This window comes from Melospiza melodia, unplaced genomic scaffold (genome assembly GCF_035770615.1).
Source record: "Melospiza melodia melodia isolate bMelMel2 unplaced genomic scaffold, bMelMel2.pri scaffold_166, whole genome shotgun sequence".
Taxonomy (NCBI): domain Eukaryota; kingdom Metazoa; phylum Chordata; class Aves; order Passeriformes; family Passerellidae; genus Melospiza; species Melospiza melodia.
In genome coordinates, this window is record NW_026948517.1 from 1 (window position 1) to 23,704 (window position 23,704).

General features: G+C 52.4%; 1 protein-coding gene across 1 annotated transcript; it reads right to left on the reverse strand.

Annotated features, from left to right (window-relative positions):
• Window positions 1-2,567: 2,567 nt before the first annotated feature.
• LOC134433274 (V-type proton ATPase subunit S1-like) lies at window positions 2,568-23,501 on the reverse strand. The gene is made up of 12 exons (XM_063182145.1): window positions 23,497-23,501; window positions 23,092-23,413; window positions 18,638-18,760; window positions 17,486-17,560; window positions 15,730-15,947; window positions 12,400-12,440; window positions 11,088-11,170; window positions 9,497-9,687; window positions 8,772-8,831; window positions 6,414-6,461; window positions 4,759-4,991; window positions 2,568-3,640 (listed from the first exon to the last, which is right to left on the reverse strand). The coding sequence occupies exons 1-12, from the start codon at window positions 23,499-23,501 to the stop codon at window positions 3,432-3,434; spliced, it is 1,608 nt and encodes a 535-aa protein (XP_063038215.1). The 3' UTR covers window positions 2,568-3,431.
• Between the last annotated feature and the right edge of the window lie 203 nt (window positions 23,502-23,704).

The window sequence follows — 23,704 nt, forward strand, 5'->3', positions numbered from 1 at the left end:
TTAAAATCCTCCCCAAGACCCCCCCAAAATCCCACTTGAGTCCCCAAAATTCCCCCAAATTTCCCCCCAAGAGCCCCAAAATTCCCCCAAATGCCCCTCAGGACCCCCCAAACCCCCAAAATTTCCCCAAATCCCCAAAATTCCCCCCAAAACCCCTCCAGGACCCCCCAAACCCGACCCCCCCCCCCCCCAAAAGCCCCCCAGGACCCCCGGACCCCCCCCCGCCCCTCCCCCACCTCCTGGATGCGCAGGCGCAGTTGCTCCATGTGCTCGCGCTGCCGCTCGCGTTTCTTCATCAGCTGCAGCGCCCGGCCCGCCTCGCTGGCCGCGCCCTTGTACTGCGCCATTTGGGGGTTTTTGGGGTTTTTTGGGGTTTTTGGGATTTTTTGGGGTTTTTTTTGGGGTTTGGACGCGCCGGGAGCGGCGGCCGGCGGAGAACCCGGAAGTGCGGGCGGAACCGGAAGTGCGGGCGGTGCAGGAAGTGCGTCACGGCTGTGCGACGGTTAGGGCGAACAAAGATGGCGCCGCCCACATGCTCGGTTGGGATTGGTTGGGAAGGGTTGGCCACGCCCACCGGCTCTTTTAGGATTGGTTGGGAGCGGATTAGCGACGCCCACCGTCTTGTTTGGGATTACGTGAGGGAGAGGGCGTGGGCTGGTGTGGCCACGCCCACTCACAACGGGAAACGCGGGTTGGTTGTTTGTCTCCGTTAGCCACGCCCACTCCTCGTTAACAGCGCTGATTGGTTATTTATCTCCGCTAGCCACGCCCACTCCTCACTGACAGCGCTGATTGGTTATTTATCTCCGCTAGCCACGCCCACTCCTCACTGACAGCTCTGATTGGTCCAGCCTCTATGGCTCAGCTCCGCCCCTTCCGGATGGATTGTGGGGATTGTTGTTCCCTTTCTTTGGCCACGCCTCCACAATGGCCACGCCCTCGTTTGGTTCCGCTCTTCATGTTTAGCCACGCCCACTCAGCATCGCGAAATCTGATTGGTTCAGCTCTTCGCCGTTGACCACGCCCCCTTAGGACGATTCACCCAGATTGGTTCTTTCCTTTCTAGTGGCCCCTCCTCCATTTCGGCCACGCCCCCTCTAAACAAATCACCCGGATTCGTCTTCAAGCCTTGGCCCCGCCCCCTCCTGATTGGCCCTTCCCCCCCTTGGCCCCGCCTCCAATTTAACCCCGCCCCATACTCATGGTCCCGCCCACTAAGCTCCACGACTCCTGATTGGTCCAGCCCAAATTGGCCCCGCCCACTCATCCCAACCAGCCCACATTGGTTCTTTGCCTCCTAATTGGGCTCCGCCCCCTTTTAATTAAACCCCTCAGCTTTGGCCACGCCCCTTCCCCACACTTCACCCTCATTGGCTCTTCCCAATTCTTGGCCCCTCCTCCATTCTGGCCACGCCCCCTCATTAATTCACCCCCTCACCCCCGCCCCTTTATGCAGCACACCCTGATTGGTCCAATCATCAACTGGCCACGCCCACTTAATGTTAGACCCAGCCTCCATTAGGCCCCGCCCCTTCTGATTGGTCAATCCCCTCCTATCGGCTCTGACCCCGCCCCTTTTCCCAGCCACACTCCTTGGCCACGCCCCCTCTTCTCGGCCATCCTGATTGGTTCTTCTGCTGCCTTGGCCCCGCCCCCTAATTTCAGCCCCTCTCCTTTAGCTCCGCCCCTTTCCTTCCCCTACTCTGATTGGTCCATCCCCTTTTGCCACGCCCCCTCATTGTTTCACCCTCTAACCTTGACCCCGCCCCCTCAGCGCCAATCCTGATTGGCCCCGCCCCTTCCTTCGCTCCCATTTCCTCATTGGTGCAGCCCCTGCCTTGGCCCCGCCCCTTTCCTGTTTGGCTCCTCCCCTCCCTCATAAGCCCGCCCCCATGGCCGCCATTTTGTGGTGGTTTTAATGGCAATTTTTTTGGGGTTTTTTTGTGAATTTTAATGGAATTTTTGCGATTTTTTTGCAGTTTTTGGGAATTTTTTGGAATTTAACGAAATTTCTTGGGGTTTGGGGGAACTTTAAAGAATTTTTGAGACTTTTTTTGGGTTTTTTGGGATTTTTCTCTCCCGGATTTTATTGACACCACAGCAACAATAAATAAACGGGGGGAGGGGACACAAAAATTGGGGTGGGGGAGGGGAAAAGGGTGGAGGGGTTTTGGGGTTTTCCTGAAATTTGGGGAATTTTCTGCAATTTTGGGGAATTTTTCTCTTTTTTTTATTTTTTAATTTTCTCCATTTTTGGGGTTTATTTCCCTAAAAAAAAAAACCCCCAAAAATGAGAGGGACAAAATTGTGGGATTTTTAAAACAATTTTCAGGATTTTTCAATAATTTTGGGGGGTTTTTTTCCGATTTTTTACAATTTTTCTCTGAATTTTGAGTGGATTTTTTTCCAGTTTCTTTGGGGTTTTTTTTCCTGCAGTTTTTTAGGGAGTTATCTCTAATTTTTTAGGATTTTATTCCAATTTTTGGGGGGATTTTTTTCTCCAATTTTTCAGAGGAATTTTTCTTTTTTGGGTTTTTGTTTTCTAATTTTGGGGGGATTTTTATTCAATTTTGGGGCTTTTTCCTCTGAATTTTTGGAGATTTTTCCTGCACATTTTGGGGACATTTTACTCAGAAACTTTTAGCTTTTCTTCCCCTCAAACTTTCAGGATTTCTCCACCAAACTTTTGGGATTTTTCCTCCAAATTTGGGATTTTTTTTCTCTGATTTTTTGGGATTTCTCCCCCAAACTTTTAGGATTTTTACTCCGAATTTTTTGGGATTTCTCCTTCAAGTTTTTAGGATTTCTACCCTAAACTTCTAGGATTTTGATGCTGAATTTTTTGGGATTTCTCCTCCAAACTTTTGGGATTTTTCCTCTGAATTGTTGGGATTTCTCTACGAAACTTTTGCAATTTTTTTTCTCCAAATTTTTTGGATTTTTACTCTGAATTTTTAGGATTTCTCTATGAAATTTTTGGGGTTTTTCCTCCAAATTTTCAGGATTTCTCCCTCAAACTTTTGGGATTTTTCCCTCCGATTTCTCCACTGAATTTCAGGATTTTTACTCCAAATTCTTGGGACTTTTTCCTCCACATTTTTTAGGATTTCTCCACCAAACTTTTATGATTTTTACTCCAAATTTATTGGGATTTTTCCTCCGATTTTTGGGGGTTTCTCCCCTGAAATTTTGGGATTTTTGCTCCAAATTTTTAGGATTTCTCGCCTGAATTTTTAGCATTTCTCCACCAAACTTTTGTATTTTTCCCCCAAATATTTGCATTTTTACACCAAATTTTTGCATTTTCCCCCCAAAATTTTTAGGACTTTTTTCAGGATTTCTCCCCCAAATTCTCACATTTTTTCCCCCAAATTTTCAGGACACTTTCAGGATTTTTGGGGCTCATTTTTGGGGATTTTTTGGGGGTCCCCTCACTCGCCCAGGGGCACGGGCAGGGGGGGCCCTCGGGGGTCGTCGAAGCGATCCATGGGCGCAGCCCCAGCAGGACCCCCCCCCCCCAGGAGCAGCCCCCCGAGCAGGAGCCCCCCCGAGAGCAGCCCCATCCACGCCCCCACCCCAAAGAAGCCGGCGCAGTCCGAGGCCCCCCAAAAACGCCCCCGGAGACGTTGAACCCCTGAACCTGCGGGGAGAGAGAGAAATGAATGGGATTAATGGGGAGAGAAATCAATGGGGAGAGAAATGAATGGGATTAATGGGGAGAGAAATGAATGGGGAGAGAAATGAATGGGGAGAAATGGGGAGAGAGAAATAATGGGGAGAGAAATGAATGAGGAGAGAAATGAATGGAGATTAATGGGGAGAGAAATGAATGGGGATTAATGGAGAGAGAAATGAATGGGAATTAATGGGGAGAGAAATGAATGAGGAGAGAAATGAATGGGGAGAGAAATGAATGGGGACAAATGGGGAGAGAAATGAATGGGGATTAATGGAGAGAGAAATGAATGGGAATTAATGGGGAGAGAAATGAATGAGGAGAGAAATGAATGGGGAGAGAAATGAATGGGGAGAGAAATGAATGGGGATTAATGAGGAGAGAAATGAATGGGGATTAATGGGGGAGAGAAATGAATGGGGAGAGAAATGAATGGGGAGAGAAATGAATGGGGATTAATGAGGAGAGAAATGAATGGGGATTAATGGGGAGAGAAATGAATGGGGAGAGAAATGAATGGGGATAAATGGGGAGAGAAATGAATGGGGATTAATGAGGAGAGAAATGAATGGGGAGAGAAATGAATGGGGATAAATGGGGAGAGAAATGAATGGGGAGAGAAATGAATGGGGATTAATGGAGAGAGAAATGAATGGGGAGAGAAATGAATGGGGATTAATGAGGAGAGAAATGAATGGGGATTAATGGGGGGTGGGACCCCAAAATTGGGGAGAGGGGGGCTGAGGGACAGCACAACCCCCCGTGATGGGGTGGGGGAGGGGTTGGGTCACCCTGATCTTTTTGGGTCGCTCTGATCAGATTTGGGGTCATTATTCCTCAATTTTTGGGGTCATTTCTCTTCATTTTTGGGGTCATTATTTCTCATTTTTGATCCCGTTGCTCCCATTTTTGGGGAACCCCCAAACCCCACTTTTGGGGTCCCTTTTTCCCTATTTTCGGGGCCACTTTTTCCCTTTCCCCCGCCCCATTTCCCTTTTTTGGGAAATTTTCCCTTTTTGGGGTATTTTTACAGGTTTTGGGGTGGGGTTTTTTTGGGTTATTTTCTGTGCCTTTTCGCTCACCTGCAGGTCCCGGATTTGGATGCCCCAGCGCTGGCCGTGCTCCAGCGGGGGAGGGGCAGCAGGAGGGGCCCGGGGCTCCCCAGGTCCCCGCAGCGCCACCCGAGGGGGGAGGGGGCGGCGGCGCCCCGGACCCGAACCGCGCGGGGGGGGCGGGGCCGAGCGTGAGTGACAGCTCCTCAAGCCACGCCCACGGGCGGCCCGAGACCGGGAACCACGCCCGGCGGAGAACAAACCTGGATGGGGGGAAAGAAATCCAAATAAATAAAAATAATCTGAAATAAATCCAAATAAATCCAAATAATCTAAAATAAATCAATTAAAATATCCCCCGGCTCCTCCAGCCACGCCCAACACCGGGAACCACGCACGGCGGAGAATGAACCTGGATGGGGGAAAAGAAATCCAAATAAATCCAAATAAATCCAAATAAATCCAAATAATCTAAAATAAATTAATTAAAATGTCCCCCAGCTCCTTCAGCCACGCCCACCGAGACCGGGAACCACGCACGGCGTAACAGGAAGCTGAATGGGGGAAAATAAATCCAAATAAATCCAAATAATCTAAAATAAATCCAAATAAATCCAAATAATCTAAAATAAATTAATTAAAATGTCCCCCGGCTCCTCCAGCCACGCCCGACACTGGGAACCACGCCCGGCGGAGAACGAACCTGGATGGGGGGAAAAGGAACCAAAAGAATCCAAAAGAAACCCAAAAAATTTCAAATTAAACCCCAAAAATGAGAGCCCAGATACGGAAAATGTTACCCAAAGACCCCAAAAAAAAAAGAAAAAAAATCCCCCAAAAAAGTGCCCTGAAATCGCAAAACAAACACAAAAATTGAGATCCTGACCCGTAAAAAGCTCAAAAACAAAAGCCTCAACCTAAGAAAGCAAATAAATCTGAAAATAAACCAGGAATGAGAGGTCTGATCCAAAATCCCAAAATAAACCCAAAAATCCCCAAATCAACCCCAAAAAAATCAAAATAGCCCCAAAATAACCCCAAAAAAATCCTAAAAATCCCAAAATGAACCCAAAAATCCCCAAAATCAACCCCCCAAAATTCAAAATAATCCAAAAAAATCCTAAAAATCCCAAAATAACCCAAAAAATCTTCAAATAAACCCAAAATAATCTGAAATAAATCAATTTAAAAACAAACCTTGGGGGAAACATGAAAACCCAAAAATAAACCCAAAAATACAAAAATAAACCCAAAAAATGAGATCCCGACCCTCAAAAAACCCCAAAAATGAGAGACCCGACCCCAAAATCACCAAATGCCCAAGAAAACCCCCCAAAAAAAACAGAATAAGCTCAAAAATGAGACCCGCAATCAAAAATTCCAAAAATCACAAAATAAACCCTGAATAAACCCAAAAAAACCCCAAAAAAAACTGCAAAAACACAAAAAAAACCCCAAAAAAAACAAAAACAAACAAAAAAAAACCCCAAAAAACAAAACAGAAAAAAAACCAAAAAACCCCAAAAAATAAACCAAACAAAAAAAAAACCAAAAAAAAACCAAAAAAAAAAACCCAAACCCCCCCAAAAAACCCTAAAAAAACCAAAAAAGCCCAAAACATCCCAAAAATGAGACCCCCACCCCAAAATCCCCCAAATTCCCCCAAAATCCCGAATGTCCCTCACGTGATGTTCAGGGTGTCCCCAAACACGTCCGGGTAGCGCAGAACCAACCTGGGGGAAAGGGGGGTCAGGAACCCCAAAAACACAAAAAAAAACCCCAAAAAAAACCAAAAAAAAAATCCCTAAAAAACCCAAAAAACACCCCAAAAAAAATCCCAAAAATCCCCAAAATCACCCCGAACAAAAGCCCAAAACCAGCCCGAATAAAACCCAAAAAACCCAAATAAAATCCCTAAAAAACCTCAAAAAACACCAAATAAAATCGCTAAAAAACCACAAAAACACCCCAAAGAAAACCCCAAAACCCCCCAAAAAAAACAGCAAATGAAATGCCTAAAAAAACCCCAAAAACCACAAAAAAATCCCCAAATAAAATCCCTAAAAATCCCAAAAAAAACCACAAAACCAGCCCAGGGAACCCAAAAAACCCCACAAAACAGCCCAGGGAACCCCAAAAACACCAAAAAACCCCAAAAAAAACCCAAATGAAATCCCCAAAACCGCCCCGAACACAACCCCAAAACCAGCCCCAATAAAACCCGAAAAACCCCAAATAAAATCCCTAAAAAACCCCAAAAAAACACACACACACAAAAAAAAAAAATCCCAAATGAAATCCCTAAAAAAACCCCAAAAAAACCCCAAAACCCCCAGGGGACCCCAAAAGCAGGGAGACCCCAAAAAAGCCCCCCAAAAAAACCCCAAGGAATCCAAAATCAGCCCCAAAACCGCCCAGGATCCCCCAAAACCCCTCTGGGACCCCCAAAACGACCCCAAAATTCCTTTGGGACCCCCCAAAATTTCCATAAATGTCCCAAATACCCCCAAATTCCCTCCAGGACCCCCCAAAATTCCCACTGGAACCCCCAAAATCCCCCCAAAACTCCTTTGGGACCCCCAAAATCCCCCCCAAATACCTTGATGGGACCGCCATAAATCCATCCAGGACCCCCCAAAATCTCCCCCAAATCCCATCTGGGACCCCCCAAAATCTCCCCCAAATCTTTCTGGGAGCTCTGAAATGGCCCCAAAACCCCCTCAAATCCCCCCAGGACCCCCCCCCAAATCCCTCTGGGACCCCCAAAACGACCCCAAAATTCCTCTGGGACCCCCCAAAATCCCCATAAATATCCAAATCCCCTCCAGGACCCCCCCCCCAAATTTTCCCCAAAACCCCTCAGGGACCCCCAAAATCCCCCCCAAATCCCCCTAAAATCTTGATGGGACCCCCCCCCCCCCCCCAAATCATCCAGGACCCCCCCAAATTCCCCCCAAAACACCTCTGGGACCCCCAAAACTCCTTTGGGACCCCCAAAATCCCCCCCAAATCCCCCGAAAATCTTGATGGGACCCCCCAAAATCTCCCCAAAGTCTCTCTGGGAGCTTTGAAATGGCCCCAAAACCCCCTCAAATCCCCCCAGGACCCCCCCAAATCCCTCTGGGACCCCCAAAATCCCCCCAAAATCTTGCTGGGATCCCTCAAAACTCGTCTGGGAACCCCAAAATCCCCATAAATATCCAAAATTCTCCCAAATCCCCACTGGGACCCCCCCTAAATGCCCCCCAAATTCCCATTGGGACCCCCCCCCTAATCCCCCTCGAAACCCCTCTGGACCCCCCAGATTTCCCCCAAAATCCTTCTGAGACCCCCCTAAATCACCCCAAAACCCCTCTGGGACCCCCAAAATCTCCTCCAGGATCCCCAAAATCCCCCCAGGACCCTTAAATTCCCCCACAATCCCCACTGGAACCCCAAAAATCTCCCCCAAATCCCCTCTGAGACCCCCCCCCAAAATCCCCTCAGATTCCCCCCAAATTTCACCCAGGACCCCCCAAATCCCCTCTGGGACCTTCAAAATCCCCCCCCCAGGACCCCCCAAAATGTCCCCAAAACTCCTCTGAGACCCCCAGATTTCCCCCAAACCCCTCTGGGACCCCCCAAATTTCCCCCAGGACCCCCCCAGATCCCCCCAAATGCCTTTTGGGACCTCCCAAATTTCACCCAGACCCCCCAAATCCCCCCAAAATCTTTCTGGGATCCCCAAAATCCCCCCAGATTTCACCCAGGACCCCCCAAAATCTTTCTGGGACCCCCAAAATCCCCCCTAATCCCCCCTAAAACCCCTCTGGGACCTACCAAATCCCCCCAAAATCTCACCCAGGACCCCCCAAATTTCCCCCCAGGACCCCCCAAATCACCCAAAAAGCCCCTCGGGGACCCCCAAAATCCCCCCAGATTTCACCCAGGACCCCCCAAAATCCCCCCTAAAACCCTCCAAAACCCCTCTGGGACCCCCAAAATCCCCCCAAATGCCCCCAGGACCCCCCACATTTTTCGGGGACCCCCCCCCCAAATCTCACCGAGCCTCGTGGGGGCTCCACGAGGACCCCCCCAGCTCCACGGAGGCCTCGGGGCCGAAGGTTTGGGGGGTCAGGTCCCCCCAAAATCCCTCTGGGACCCCCAAAATCCCCCCAAAACCTTCCCGGGACCCCCAAAAATCTTCTCTGGGACCCCCCCAAAATGCCCCAAAAACACCACAAGTCACCCCAAATCTCCTAAAGACCCCTCTGGGATCCCCCCCAATCTCCCCAAAATCCCCCCAAATCCCCCCAGGACCCCCCAAATTTCACCCAGACCCCCAAATCTGTCTGGGACCCCCAAAATCCCCCCCAGGACTCCCAAATCACCCAAAATCCCCCCTAAATCACCCCAAAAACCCCCCAGATTTCACCCAGGACCCCCAAATTTCCCCAGGACCCCCCACAATCCCCCTAAGGACTCCCCAAATCACTGAAAAATCCCCTCGGGGACCCCCAAAATCCCCACTAAAACACCCAAAACCCCCAAAATCCCCCCAAACCTCACCCAGGACCCCCAAAAATCTTTCTGGGACCCCCAAAATCCCCCCTAAAACCCTCCAAAATCCCCCCAAAATCCCCCAAAATCCCCCCAGATTTCACCCAGAACCCCCTAAATTTCACCCAGGACCCCCCACATTTTTCGGGGACCCCCCCCCCCAAATCTCACCGAGCCTCGTGGGGGCTCAGGAGGACCCCCCCAGCTCCACGGAGGCCTCGGGCCGAAGGTTTGGGGGGTCAGGTCCCGGGGGCGCCCCCCGAGCGTCACCGTCACGTTCCGGGCCCAGAGCAGGATTTTGGGGTCCCCCTGGGGGGGCCAGCGCAGGGGGGGGGGCGGCGCCTCGGGGTCCCCCCCCTGGGCAAGGAGGGAGCGGCGGGGACCCCCAAAATCCGGGGGGGAAACGATGGCGGGGGGGGGCTGGAATAGAGAGGGGGGGTCCTGAAATTGGGGAGGGGGAACCCCAAAATCCGGGGGGGAAATGGAGGAGGTGTGCAAGAGAGGGGACCCCAAAATTTGGGGAGGGGAACCCCAAAATCTGGGGGGGGGGGACACGATGGGGGGAGCTGGAAGAGAGGGGGACCCCGAAATTGGGGAGGAGGTCCTGAAATTTGGGGAAGGGAACCCCAAAATCCGGGGGGGGGCACGATGGTGGGGGGGGGCTGCAAGAGAGGGGACCCCGAAATTTGGGGAGGGGAACCCCAAAATTGGAGAGGGGGAACCCCAAAATCCGGGGGGGGGGGGCTGGAAGAGAGGGGACCCCGAAATTTGGGGAAATCCTAAAATTGGGGCAGGGGTGAGGGCAGGGGACCCTGAAACTGGGGGGTCACTCAGGGGTCACTCGGGGGTCACTCAGGGGTCACTCGGGGTCACTCAGGGGTCACTCAGGGTCACTCAGGGGTCACTCAGGGGTCACTCAGGGGTCACTCAGGGTCACTCAGGGTCACTCGGGGTCACTCAGGGTCACTCATTGGTCACCCAGGGTCACTCAGGGGTCACTCAGTGGTCAGTGGTCACTCAGTGGTCACTCATGGTCACTCATGGGTCAGTTTGGGGTCAGTGGTCACTCAGTTGTCACTCAGGGTCACTCAGGGTCACTCAGGGGTCACTCAGGGTCACTCAGGGCTCAGTTTGGGGTCAGTTTGGGGTCAGTGGTCACTCAGGGTCACTCACTGGTCAGTGGTCAGTGGTCACTCAGGGTCACTCATTGGTCACTCAGGGTCACTCAGGGGTCAGTTTGGGGTCAGTTTGGGGTCAGTTTGGGGTCAGGGGTCACTCAGTGGTCACTCATTGGTCACTGTGGTCACTCAGTGGTCACTCAGGGTCACTCATGGTCAGTGGTCAGTGGTCACTCAGTGGTCACTCAGGGTCACTCATGGTCACTCAGGGGTCAGTTTGGGGTCAGTTCAGTGGTCACTCAGTTGTCACTCAGTGGTCACTCAGGGCTCAGTTTGGGGTCAGTTTGGGGTCAGTTCGGGGTCAGTGGTCACTCAGTGGTCACTCAGTGGTCACTCAGGGTCACTCATTGGTCACTCATGGTCAGTGGTCACTCACCGTGGTCGCCCTGGCTGTGAACAGCGCGTGTACGGGAGCTGCTCACTCATGGTCACTCAGGGTCACTCAGTGGTCACTCAGGGTCACTCAGGGTCACTCAGTGGTCACTCAGGGTCACTCAGGGTCACTCAGGGCTCAGTTTGGGGTCAGTTTGGGGTCAGTTTGGGGTCAGTTCGGGGTCAGTGGTCACTCAGTGGTCACTCAGTGGTCACTCAGTGGTCACTCAGTGGTCACTCATGGTCAGTGGTCACTCATTGGTCACTCACCGTGGCCGCCCTGGCGGTGAACAGCGCCGTGTACGGGAGCTGCTCCTCCTGCAGCACCTGCAGCACCTCCCCCAGCACCGCGTCTGAAAGGGAGCAAAAACCCCCAAACTCACCCCAAAACTGACCCAAAATAACCAAAATTAACCCCAAAAACTGACCCCAAAATAACCAAAATTAACCCCAAAAACTGACCCCAAAATAACCAAAATTAACCCAAAAACTGACCCCAAAATAACCAAAATTAACCCCAAAAACTGACCCCAAAATAACAAAATTAACCCCAAAAACTGCCCCAAAATAACCAAAATTAACCCCAAAAACTGCCCCAAAAACTGCAGCACCTCCCCCAGCACCGCGTCTGAAAGGGAGCAAAAACCCCAAAATGAGCCCCAAAAACTGACCAAAACTCACCCCAAAACACCCAAAATTCACCCCAAAAACTGACCCAAAACTGCCCCAAATTCACCCCAAAAACTGACCCCAAAATAACCAAAATTCACCCCAAAAACTGACCAAAATTCACCCCAAAACTGACCCCAAAACTGACCCAAAACACCCAAAATTAACCCAAATTTAACCCCAAATGAACCCCAACATCTGACCCAAAATACCCAAAATTCACCCCAAAATTCACCCCAAAATTAACCCAAAAATCCCAAATTAACCCGAAATTCACCCCTAAAAGTTACCCAAAACTGAGCTCCAAAATCTGCCCCAAAATCCCCAAAATAACCCCAGAATCTGAGCCCAAAATTAACCCCAAAACTGTCCCAAAAACTGTCCCAGAAACGGACCCCAGAGTGCCACAAATAAACCCCAAAAACTGACCCAAAATACCCCAAATTCACCCCAAAAACTGACCCAAAATACCCAAAACTCACCCTAAAATCTGACCCAAAACACCCAAAATTCACCCCAAAAACTGACCCAAAACACCCAAAATTCACCCCAGAAACTGACCCAAAATACCCAAAACTCACCCTAAAATCTGACCCAAACCCATCCCAGTCCCTCCCAGTCCGTCCCAGTTCATCCAGTCCCTCCCAGTTCCATTCCCAGTATATCCCAGTCCCTCCCAGTCCATCCCAGTTTGTTCCCAGTCCATCCCAGTCCATGCCAGTCCATGCCAGTCCATCCCAGTCCATTCCCAGTCCATCCCAGTTCATTCCCAGTCCGTCCCAGTCCATCCCCAGTATATCCCAGTCCGTCCCAGTCCATTCCCAGTATATCCCAGTCCATCCCCAGTCCCTCCCAGTCCATTCCCAGTATATCCCAGTCCCTCCCAGTATATCCCAGTATATCCCAGTCTCACCGTTCCTGCTCAGAGCCTCTCTGGGTCCCATCAGGCCGGAGCTGGGGGGGAGGGGAGGGGACAGTCAGGGGTGGGGGAGGGGAACCCAAAGGGTCTCCATGGGGTCACTGTGGGGCACAGGATCCTATGGGGTCCCTATGGGGTCTCTATGGGGCACAGGATCCTATGGGGTCTCTATGGGGTCTCTATGGGGCACAGGATCCTATGGGACTCTATGGGGTCACTGTGGGGCACAGGATCCTATGGGGTCACTGTGGGGTCTTTGTGGGCACAGGATCCTGTGGGACTCTATGGGGTCTCTATGGGGCACAGGATCCTATGGGTCACTGTGGGGTCACTGTGGGGCACAGGATCCTATGGGGTCACTGTGGGGTCTCTATGGGGTCTCTATGGGGTCTCTATGGGGCACAGGATCCTGTGGGGTCTCTATGGGGCGTGTATGGGGTCTCTATGGGGCACAGGTTCCCTATGGGGTCTCTATGGGCACAGGTTCCTATGGGGTCCCTATGGGGTCTCTATGGGGTCCCTATAGGGCACAGATTCCCTATGGGACTCTATGGGGTCACTTTGGGGTCTCTATAGGGCACAGGTTCCCTATAGGGTCACACTATGGGGTTCCTATAGGGCACAGGATCCTATGGGGTCTCTATGGGGTTCAGGTTCCCTATGGGGTCTCTATAGGGTCTCTATGGGGCACAGGATCCTATGGGGTCACTATGGGGTCTCTATAGGGCACAGGTTCCCTATGGGGTCTCTATAGGAGCCCTATGGGGTCACTATGGGGTCTCTATGGGGCACAGGATCCTATGGGGTCTCTATGGGGCGTGTATGGGGTCTCTATGGGGCACAGGTTCCCTATGGGGTCTCTATGGGGTCACTGTGGGCCAAAGGATCCTATGGGGTCTCTATGGGGTCTCTATGGGGCACAGGTTCCCTATGGGGTCTCTATGGGGTCACTGTGGGGCACAGGATCCTATGGGGTCCCTATAGGGTCACTTTGGGGTCCCTATAGGGCACAGGTTCCCTATGGGGTCTCTATGGGGTCACTGTGGGCCAAAGGATCCTATGGGGTCTCTATGGGGTCTCTATGGGGCACAGGTTCCCTATGGGGTCTCTATGGGGTCCCTATGGGGTCACTATGGGGTCTCTATGGGGCACAGGTTCCCTATGGGGTCTCTTTGGGTTCCCTATAGGGCACAGGATCTTATAGGGTCTCCATGGGGTCTCTATGGGGTCACTTTGGGGTCTCTATAGGGCACATGTTCCCTATGGGGTCACACTATGGGGTCCCTATGGGCACAGGTTCCCTATGGTGTCTCTATGGGGTCTCTGTGGGGTCTCTATAGGGCACAGGTTCCCTGTGGGGTCTCCATGGGGTCTCTATGGGGTCTCTGTGGGGTCACTTTGGGGTCTCTATAGAGCACACGGTCCCTATGGGTCTCTTTGGGTTCCCTATAGGGAACAGGATCCTATGGGGTCTCTACAGGGTCGCTATAGGGCACAGGTTCCTATAGGATCACTATTAGGGGTCACTGTGGGGCAAAGGATCCTATGGGGTCCCTATGGGGTCCCTATGGGGTCTCTATGGGGCACAGGTTCCCTATAGGGTCACACTATGGGGTTCCTATAGGGCACAGGTTCCCTATGGGGTCTCTGTGGGGTCTCTATGGGGTCACTTTGAGGTTCCTATAGGGCACAGGTTCCCTATGGGGTCTCTATAGGGCACAGGTTCCCTATAGGGTCACACTATGGGGTCTCTATGGGGCACAGGTTCCCTATGGGGTCTCTATGGGTACAGAATCCTATGGGGTGTCTATAGGGTCTCTATAGGGCACAGCTTTCCCATGGGACTCTATGGGGTCTCTGTGGGGCCCAGGATCCTACGGGGTCACTCTAAGGATTTCTATGGGTTCCCATGGGTCACTCACCCCCGGCTGTGGGGCAGCCCCACTGTGGGGTCTCTATGGGGTTTTTATGGGGTCTCTCACCCCCGGCTGTGGGGCAGCCCCACTGTGGGGTCTCTATGGGGTCCCTGTGGGTCACTCACCCCCGGCTATGGGGCAGCCCCATTGTGGGGTCTCTATGGGTTCCCCATGGGTCACTCACCCCCGGCTGTGGGGCAGCCCCACAAAGGGGTGTCTATGGGGTCTCTATGGGGTGTCCATGGGGTCTCTATGGGTCCCTATGGGTTCCCCATGGGTCACTCACCCCCGGCTGTGGGGCAGCCCCACCAGCAGCACCGCGGGCTCCCCGGGGCCGCTCTCCGTGGGTCTCTATGGGGTGTCCATGGGGTGTCCATGGGGTGTCCATGGGGTGTCCATGGGGTGTCCATGGGTCACTCACCTCTGCTATGGGGCAGCCCCACCAGCAGCACGGCCGGCTCTGTGGGGTCTCTATGGGGTATCTGTGGGTCCCTATGGGGTGTCTATGGGGTCCTATGTGTGTCCCTTGGGTCCATGGGGTGTCTATGGGGTCCCTATGGGGTGTCCATGGGGCGTCTATGGGGTTTTTAGGGGGTCACTCACCCCCTGCTATGGGGCAGCCCCACCAGCAGCACGGCCGGCTCTATGGGGTCTCTATGGGGTCTCTATGGGGTCTCTATGGGGTGTCCATGGGGTGTCCATGGGGTGTCCATGGGGTGTCTATGGGGTCTCTATGGGGTCTCTATGGGGTGTCCATGGGGTGTCCATGGGGTGTCCATGGGGTGTCTATGGGTCTCTATGGGGTCTCTATGGGGTGTCCATGGGGTGTCCATGGGTGTCCATGGGGTGTCTATGGGGTCTCTATGGGGTGTCCATGGGGTGTCCATGGGGTGTCTATGGGGTGTCCATGGGGTGTCTATGGGGTGTCCATGGGGTGTCTATGGGGTGTCCATGGGGTGTCTATGGGGTGTCTATGGGGTGTCCATGGGGTGTCTATGGGGTGTCTATGGGGTGTCCATGGGGTGTCCATGGGGTGTCTATGGGGTGTCCATGGGGTGTCTATGGGGTGTCTATGGGGTGTCCATGGGTGTCTATGGGGTGTCTATGGGGTGTCCATGGGGTGTCTATGGGGTGTCTATGGGGTGTCTATGGGTCACTCACCCTCTGCTATGGGGCAGCCCCACCAGCAGCACGGCCGGCTCCCCGGGGCCGCTCTCCGTGGGTCTCTATGGGTCTCTATGGGGTGTCTATGGGGTGTCTATGGGGTGTCTATGGGGTGTCCATGGGTCACTCACCCCCGGCTGTGGGGCAGCCCCACCAGCAGCACGGCCGGCTCCCCGGGGCCGCTCTCCGTGGGTCTCTATGGGGTCTCTATGGGGTGTCTATGGGTTCCCCATGGGTCACTCACCCCCGGCTGTGGGGCAGCCCCACCAGCAGCACGGCCGGCTCCCCGGGGCCGCTCTCCGTGGGCTCCGTGCGGTTGCGGAGCCCCCCCAGCGCCCCCCCGGGCAGGCTCAGCGGGGCCGGCGCCCCCAGGGCTCGCTGCAGCGTGTGGGGCAGCGCGGCCGCCGCCGATCCCGACACCCAGGGCAGGGTCAGCGTGGAGCCCGCCGAGCTCAGAGCGTCCTGAAAATCATTAAAATGATAAAATATTATAAAACATCCCAAATTCAGCCCAAAAACCCCAAACCCCGCTGAGCCGGGGCTCGCTGCAGCGTGTGGGCAGCGCGGCCGCCGTCAAGCCCGACACCCAGGGGAGAGTGAGGGTGGAGCCTGCTGAGCTCAGAGCGTCCTAAAATCATAGAAATCATAAAAATGACAAAATATCATAAAATATCCCAAATTCAGGACAAAAACCCCAAACCCCGCTGAGCCCGGGGCTCGCTGCAGCGTGTGGGGCAGCGCGGCCGCCGCTGATCCCGACACCCAGGGGAGAGTCAGGGTGGAGCCTGCTGAGGCAGGGCATCCTAAAAATCATAAAAAATATAAAATGTAATAAAATATCCCAAATTCACGCCAAAAAGCCCAACCCTGCTGAGCCCGGGCGCCCTGAAATGATAGAAATCATTGAAAACCCAAAAAAACCCAAAAACTCCACCCAGGGGAGAGTCAGGGTGGAGCCCGCCGAGCTCAGAGCCTCCTGAAAATCATAAAAATGATAAAATACTATAAAAATGACAAATTCAGCCCCAAAACCCAAACCCTTCTGAGCCCGGGGCGTCCTGAAATGATAGAAATCATTGAAAACCCAAAAAAAAACCCCAAAAACTCCACCAGGGCAGGGTCAGGGTGGAGCCTGCCAAGCTCAGAGCATCCTAAAAATCATATAAATTATAAAATATTATAAAATATCCCAAATTCAGCCCAAAACCCCAAACCCCACTGAGCCCAGGGCGTCCTGAAATGATAGAAATCATTGAAAACCCAAAAAAACCCCAAAAACTCCACCCAGGGCAGGGTCAGGGAGGAGCCTGCTGAGCTCAGGGCGGCCTGGAATGATAAAAATGATAAAATTTCCTAAAATATCCCAAATTCACCCCAAAAAACCCAAACCCTGCTGAGCCCAGGGCGTCCTGAAATCACAGAAATTATAAAAATGATAAAAAACCCCAAATTCACTCCAATTCGCTTTAGCCCCGCCCATTTAGCCCCTCCATTTTATCCCCGCCCCTCACCCTCAGTTTGTTGAAGGCTCCGTTGGTTCATTCACAAACACGGCCCCTTTAGCCCTCCCATTTTAGCCCCTCCCCTTTAGCCCCGCCCCCTCAGGACCCCGCCCCTCACCCTCAGTTTGCTCAAGGCTCCGTTGGTTTCATTCACAAACACAGCCCCTTTAGCCCCGCCCATTTAAGCCCCGCCCCTTTAGCCCGCCCCTCACCCTCAGTTTGCTGAAGGCTCCGTTGGGTTCATTCACAACACGGCCCCTTAGCCCCGCCCCCTTTAGCCCCTCCCATTTTAGCCCCGCCCCCTTTAGCCCCGCCCCCTCGCCCTCAGTTTATTGAAGGCTCCGTTGGGCTCATTCCCGAACACGGCCCCTTTAGCCCCGCCCCCTTTAAGCCCCGCCCCTCACCCTCAGTTTGCTGAAGGCTCCGTTGGGTTCATTCACAAACACGGCCCCTTAGCCCCGCCCCTTTAGCCCCGCCCCTTTAAGCCCCGCCCTTCACCCTCAGTTTATTGAAGGCTCCGTTGGGCTCATTCCCGAACACGGCCCCGAACGCCGTCAGGTCATCCACGGATAACTGGGGAAAAAATGGGAATTTTCGGAGTTTTTTGGGATTTTTTTTTAAATTTTGGGGGATTTTTGGGGTTATTTTGGGATTTTTTGGGGTTTTTAAATTTTTGGGGGATTTTTGGGGGTTATTTTGGGACTTTTTTGGTGAATTTTGGGCTTATTTGGAGGCTTTTTTCAGTATTTTTTGCAGGGATTTTGGGGTTATTCCGGGGCGAGTTTGGGGATTTTTTTGGTGGTTTTGGGGTTATTTGGGATTTTTTGGGGGGATTTGGGGTGATTGGGTTTTTTGGGGTTATTTGGATTTTTGGGGTTATTTTGGGGGATTTTTGGTATTTTGGGAGTTATTTTAGGGTTTTTTGAGGGGATTTTTGGGAATTTTTTGGGTTATTTTTGGGAATTTTTGGGGTTATTTTTGGGGTTATTTTTGGGAATTTTTTGGGTTATTTTGGGGTATTTTTGGGGTTATTTTGGGGAATTTTTTGGCTTGTTTTTGGGGTTATTTTTGAGGTAATTTTAGGGATATTTTTGGGATATTTTTGGTTATTTTGGGAATTTTTGGGGTTATTTTTTGGATATTTTTGAGATTATTTGGGGATTACTTATGGAGTATTTTGATTTTTTGGGGCTATTTTTTGGGTATTTTATGGATATTTTGGGGGATATTTTGAGGTGATTTGGGGGGAATTTTGGGGATATTTTTGGGGTATTTTATGGATATTTTTGGGGGGCATTTTGGGGGAATTTTTGGGTGTTTTTGGGGTATTTTGGGGGATTTTCGAGGTTATTTTTAGGGACATTTTTAGGATATTTTTTGGGATATTTTGGGGATATTTTTGCGGTTATTTTGGGATATTTTGGGGATATTTTTGGGGTGTTTTGGGGATATTTTTGGGGATATTTTTAGGATATTTTGGGATATTTTTGGGGTTATTTGAGGATATTTTGGGGATTATTTTTGGGATATTTTGGGGATATTTTTGGGGATATTTTGGGGATATTTTTAGGATATTTTTAGGATATTTTGGGATATTTTGGGGATATTTTTAGGGTATTTTTGGGGTATTTTTAGGGTGTTTTTTCTCACCTGGTCCTGCAGGAACAGCAGCACAGTTCGCGGTCCCCGGCGCAGCCCCGGCTCCAGCAGCTGCTGCAGCTCCGGCTCCGACAGAGCCCGGCCGCGGGGAGGGGAGGGGGCGCCCACAGAGACCTGGGCACCCCAAAATCCATCAGCAGCACCCAAAATTCATCAGCAGCACCCCAAAATTCATCATCAGCACCCAAAATTCATCATCAGCACCCCAAAATTCATCAGGGACCCCAAAATTCATCAGCAGCACCCAAAATTCATCAGCAGCACCCAAAATAACCCTGGGAGGGATGGGGCGCCCACAGAGACCTGGGCACCCCAAAAATACAAACAGGGACCCCAAAATCCATCAGCAGCACCCAAAATCCATCATCAGCACCCAAAATTCATCAGCAGCACCCCAAAATTCATCAGCAGCACCCCAAAATTCATCAGCAGCACCCAAAATTCATCATCAGCACCCCAAAATTCATCAGCAGCACCCCAAAATCCATCAGCAGCACCCAAATTCATCAGCAGCACCCAAAATTCATCAGGGACCCCAAAATTCATCATCAGCACCCAAAATCCATCATCAGCACCCAAAATCCATCAGCAGCACCCAAAATCCATCATCAGCACCCCAAAATCCATCATCAGCACCCAAAATCCATCATCAGCACCCAAAATCCATCAGCAGCACCCCAAAATTCATCATCAGCACCCAAAATTCATCATCAGCACCCAAAATTCATCATCAGCACCCAAAATTCATCTTCAGCACCCCAAAATCCATCAGCAGCACCCAAAATTCATCAGGGACCCCAAAATTCATCATCAGCACCCAAAATCCATCAGCAGCACCCAAAATTCATCATCAGCACCCAAAATTCATCAGCAGCACCCAAAATTCATCAGCAGCACCCAAAATTCATCAGCAGCACCCCAAAATTCATCATCAGCACCCAAAATTCATCATCAGCACCCCAAAATCATCAGCAGCACCCCAAAATTCATCAGGGACCCCAAAATCCATCAGCAGCACCCAAATTCATCTTCAGCACCCCAAAATTCATCAGGGAGCCCAAATTCATCATCAGCACCCAAAATTCATCAGCAGCACCCAAAATTCATCAGCAGCACCCAAAATTCATCAGCAGCACCCAAAATTCATCAGCAGCACCCAAAATTCATCAGCAGCACCCCAAAATTCATCAGCAGCACCCCAAAATTCATCAGGGACCCCAAAATTCATCATCAGCACCCAAAATTCATCATCAGCACCCCAAAATTCATCAGGGACCCCAAAATTCATCATCAGCACCCCAAAATTCATCAGCAGCACCCCAAAATTCATCAGCAGCACCCAAAATTCATCAGCAGCACCCCAAAATTCATCAGCAGCACCCCAAAATTCATAAGCAGCACCCAAAATTCAGCAGCAGCACCCCAAAATTCATCAGGGACCCCAAAATCCATCATCAGCACCAAAATTCATCAGCAGCACCCCAAAATTCATCAGCAGCACCCAAAATTCATCATCAGCACCCAAAATTCATCAGCAGCACCCAAAATTCATCATCAGCACCCAAAATCCATCAGCAGCACCCCAAAATTCATCAGGGACCCCAAATTCATCAGCAGCACCCCAAAATTCATCAGCAGCACCCCAAAATTCATCAGGGACCCAAAATTCATCATCAGCACCCCAAAATTCATCAGGGACCCCAAAATTCATCAGGGACCCCAAAATTCATCATCAGCACCCCAAAATTCATCAGCAGCACCCAAAATTCATCAGCAGCACCCCAAAATTCATCAGCAGCACCCAAAATCCATCATCAGCACCCAAAATCCATCAGGGACCCCAAAATTCATCAGCAGCACCCAAAATTACCCCAGGGAGGGATGGGGGCACCACAGCGACGTGGGGAGCCCAAAATTCATCATCAGGGACCCCAAAATTACCCTGGGAACCCCAAAATATCCCCGGGGAGGGATGGGGGGGACCCACAGGGACCTGGGGACCCAAAATCACAAAGAGGGACCCCAAAATCACCCTGGGGACCCCAAAATCACAATCAGGGGCCTCAAAATCAGTCTCGAGCCCCCCCCAAGCTCCCTGAGCGATTTGAGGGCTCTCAGGGCCCCCAAATCCCCTCAAAATTCCCCCAAATCTCCCCAAAAAAGCCCCAAGTCCCCCCAGGCTCCCCTGAGGGCTTTTTGAGGCCTCTCAGCGCCCCTAAATGCCCTAAAAACTTCCTCAAATGTTCCCAAAAAGCCCCAAATTTCTCCCAAATTACCCCTGAGCCCCCCTCGGGCTCCTCTAAGGAATTCTTGAGGCCTCTCAGCCCAAAATTCGCTTAAAATCCCTCAAATCTCCCCAAAAAAGCCCCAAATCCCCCCACACTCTCCTGAGGGCTTTTTGAGGCCTCTCAGCGCCCTCAATCCCTCAAAACTCCCTCAAATCCCCTCAAAACTCCCCCAAATCTCCCCAAAAAAGCCCCAAGTCCCCCCAGGCTCCTCTGAGGGCTTTCTGAGGCCTCTCAGCGCCCCCAAATCCCCTCAAAACTCCTCAAATCCCCCAAAAAAGGCCCCAAACCCCCCTAAAAGACCCCTGAGCCCCCACAAATCCCCCCCCAGGCTCCTCAGCACCCCCAAATCCCCTCAAAACCCCCTCAAACCTCCTCAAAAAAAGGCCCAAATTCCCTCCCAAAGGATCCCCAAGCCCCCCCGAAACCCCTCTTGAGGCCACTCAGCCCCCAAATCCCCTCAAAACCTCCTCAAATTTTCCCCAAAATGGCCCAAATCCCCCCCCAGGCTTCCCTGAGGGCTCCTTGAGGCTTCTCAGTGCCCCCAAACCCCCTCAGCCACACAAATCCCCTCAAAAGCTCCTTAAATTTTCCTGGAAAAGCCGCAAATCTCCCTAAAAAAGGCCCAAGTGTCCCCCAGGCTCCCGTGAGGGCTCCTTGAGGCCTCTCAGCGCCCTAAATCCCCTAAAAACTTCCTCAAATGTTCCCAAAAAGCCCCAAATTCCTCCCAAATTACCCCTGAGCCCCCCTCGGGCTCCTCTAAGGAATTCTTGAGGCCTCTCAGCCCCAAAATTCGCTTAAAATCCCTCAAATCTCCCAAAAAAGCCCCAAATCCCCCCCACACTCTCCTGAGGGCTTTTTGAGGCCTCTCAGCACCCCCAAATCCCCTCAGCCCCCCCAAATCCCTCAAAATTCCCCCAAATCTCCCCAAAAAAGCCCCAAGTCCCCTCCAGGCTCTCCTGAGGGCTTTCTGAGGCCTCTCAGCGCCCCTAAATCCCCTCAAAACCCCCTCAAATCCCCCAAAAAAGGCCAAACCCCCCTAAAAGACCCCTGAGCCCCACAAATCCCCCCCCAGGCTCCTCAGCACCCCAAATCCCCTCAAAACCCCCTCAAACCTCCTCAAAAAAGGCCCAAATTCCTCCCAAAGGATCCCCAAGCCCCCCCAAAACCCCTCTTGAGGACACTCAGCCCCCAAATCCCCTCAAAACCTCCTCAAATTTTCCCCAAAATGGCCCAAATCCCCCCCAGGCTTCCCTGAGGCTCCTTGAGGCTTCTCAGTGCCCCCAAACCCCCTCAGCCACACAAATCCCTCAAAAGCTCCTTAAATTTTCCTGGAAAAGCCGCAAATCTCCCCTAAAAAAGGCCCAAGTGCCCCCAGGCTCCCGTGAGGGCTCCTTGAGGCCTCTCAGCGCCCCAAAATCCCCTCAAAACTTCCTCAAATCCCCTCAAAATTGCCCCAAATCTCCCCAAAAAAAGCCCCAAGTCCCCCAAGGCTCCTCTGAGGGCTTTCTGAGGCCTCTCAGCGCCCCTAAATCCCCTCAAAACTTCTTCAAACCTTCCAAAAAGCCCCAAATTTCCTCCCAAATTACCCCTCAGCCCCCCTCAGGCTCCTCTAAGGAATTCTTGAGGCCTCTCAGCCCCAAAATTCGCTTAAACCCCCCTGAAATCTCCCCAAAAAAGCCCCAAATCCCCCACACACTCTCCTGAGGGCTTTTTGAGGCTCTCAGCGCCCCTAAATCCCCTCAAAACCCCCTCAAATCCCTCAAAAACTCCCCCAAATCTCCCCAAAAAAGCCCCAAGTCCCCCCCAGGCTCCTCTGAGGGCTTTCTGAGGCCTCTCAGCGCCCCCAAATCCCCTCAAAACGTCCTCAAATGTTCCCAAAAAGCCCCAAATTCCCTCCCAGAAAACCCCAAAGGCCCCCCAAAACCCCTCCCGAGGCCACTCGAAGCCCCCAAATCCTCTCACCCTCCAGAAATCCCTCAAAACTCCCTCAAACCTCCCCAAAAAAGCCCCGAATCCCTTAAAGGATCCTCAAACCGCGCCCAATCCCCCCTCAAAGATCCCCAAGCCCCCTCAAACCCTCTTAGCGCCCCAAACAGCCTCAAATCCCCCCAAAAAAGCCCCAAATCCCCCCGGAGCTGTCAGTGCCCGCTCCCGCACCGTTCCGTGCTCCAGACGAGCAGCGGGAGCTGCGCGGCCCCCGCGGGCCCCGGGCCCGGAGCGAGCCCGGCCAGGGCCGAGAGCAGCGCCCAGAGCGCAGCCAGAGCCGCCATCTTGGAGCGTCCCCTCACGGCGCAGGCCACGCCCACTCTGCGGCGGACACGCCCCTTTCAGAGCGTGTGGCCACGCCCCCTCTGCAGGGGAACGGCGGTCGCTCAGTATTGGCCACGCCCCTCGGAGCAGAGACCACGCCCCCTCGGAGCAGCGACCACGCCCCCTCAAAGCAGGGAAACGCTCCCTCTGAGCAGTGACCACGCCCCCTCTGCAGTGACCACGCCCCCTCTGAGCAGGGAAACGCTCCCTCTGCAGTGACCACGCCCCTTCGGCGCATGCGGTCACGCCCACTCCATGGCGGTCAGACTTCCTCAGCGAAGCAGCCACGCCCCCTCTGCAGCGACCACGCCCCCTCAAAGCAGGGAAACGCCCCCTCTGCGGTGACCACGCCCCTTCGGCGCATGCGGTCACGCCCACTCGGTGGCGGTCACGCTTCCTCAGAGAAGCAGCCACGCCCCTCAGGGCAGCGACCACGCCCACTCGGCGCGCGCCGTCACGC

What these genes read in the sequence shown, in the direction of transcription:
- LOC134433274 (XM_063182145.1), bottom strand. An exon ending in GAGCCTTCAATAAACTGAGG is followed by an intron (nt 15,948 to 17,485) that starts GTGAAGGGCGGG and finishes AATGATTTTCAG; the next exon opens with GACGCTCTGAGCTCGGCGGG. An exon ending in GGGCTGCCCCACAGCCGGGG is followed by an intron (nt 12,441 to 15,729) that starts GTGAGTGACCCA and finishes CCTCCCCCCCAG; the next exon opens with CTCCGGCCTGATGGGACCCA.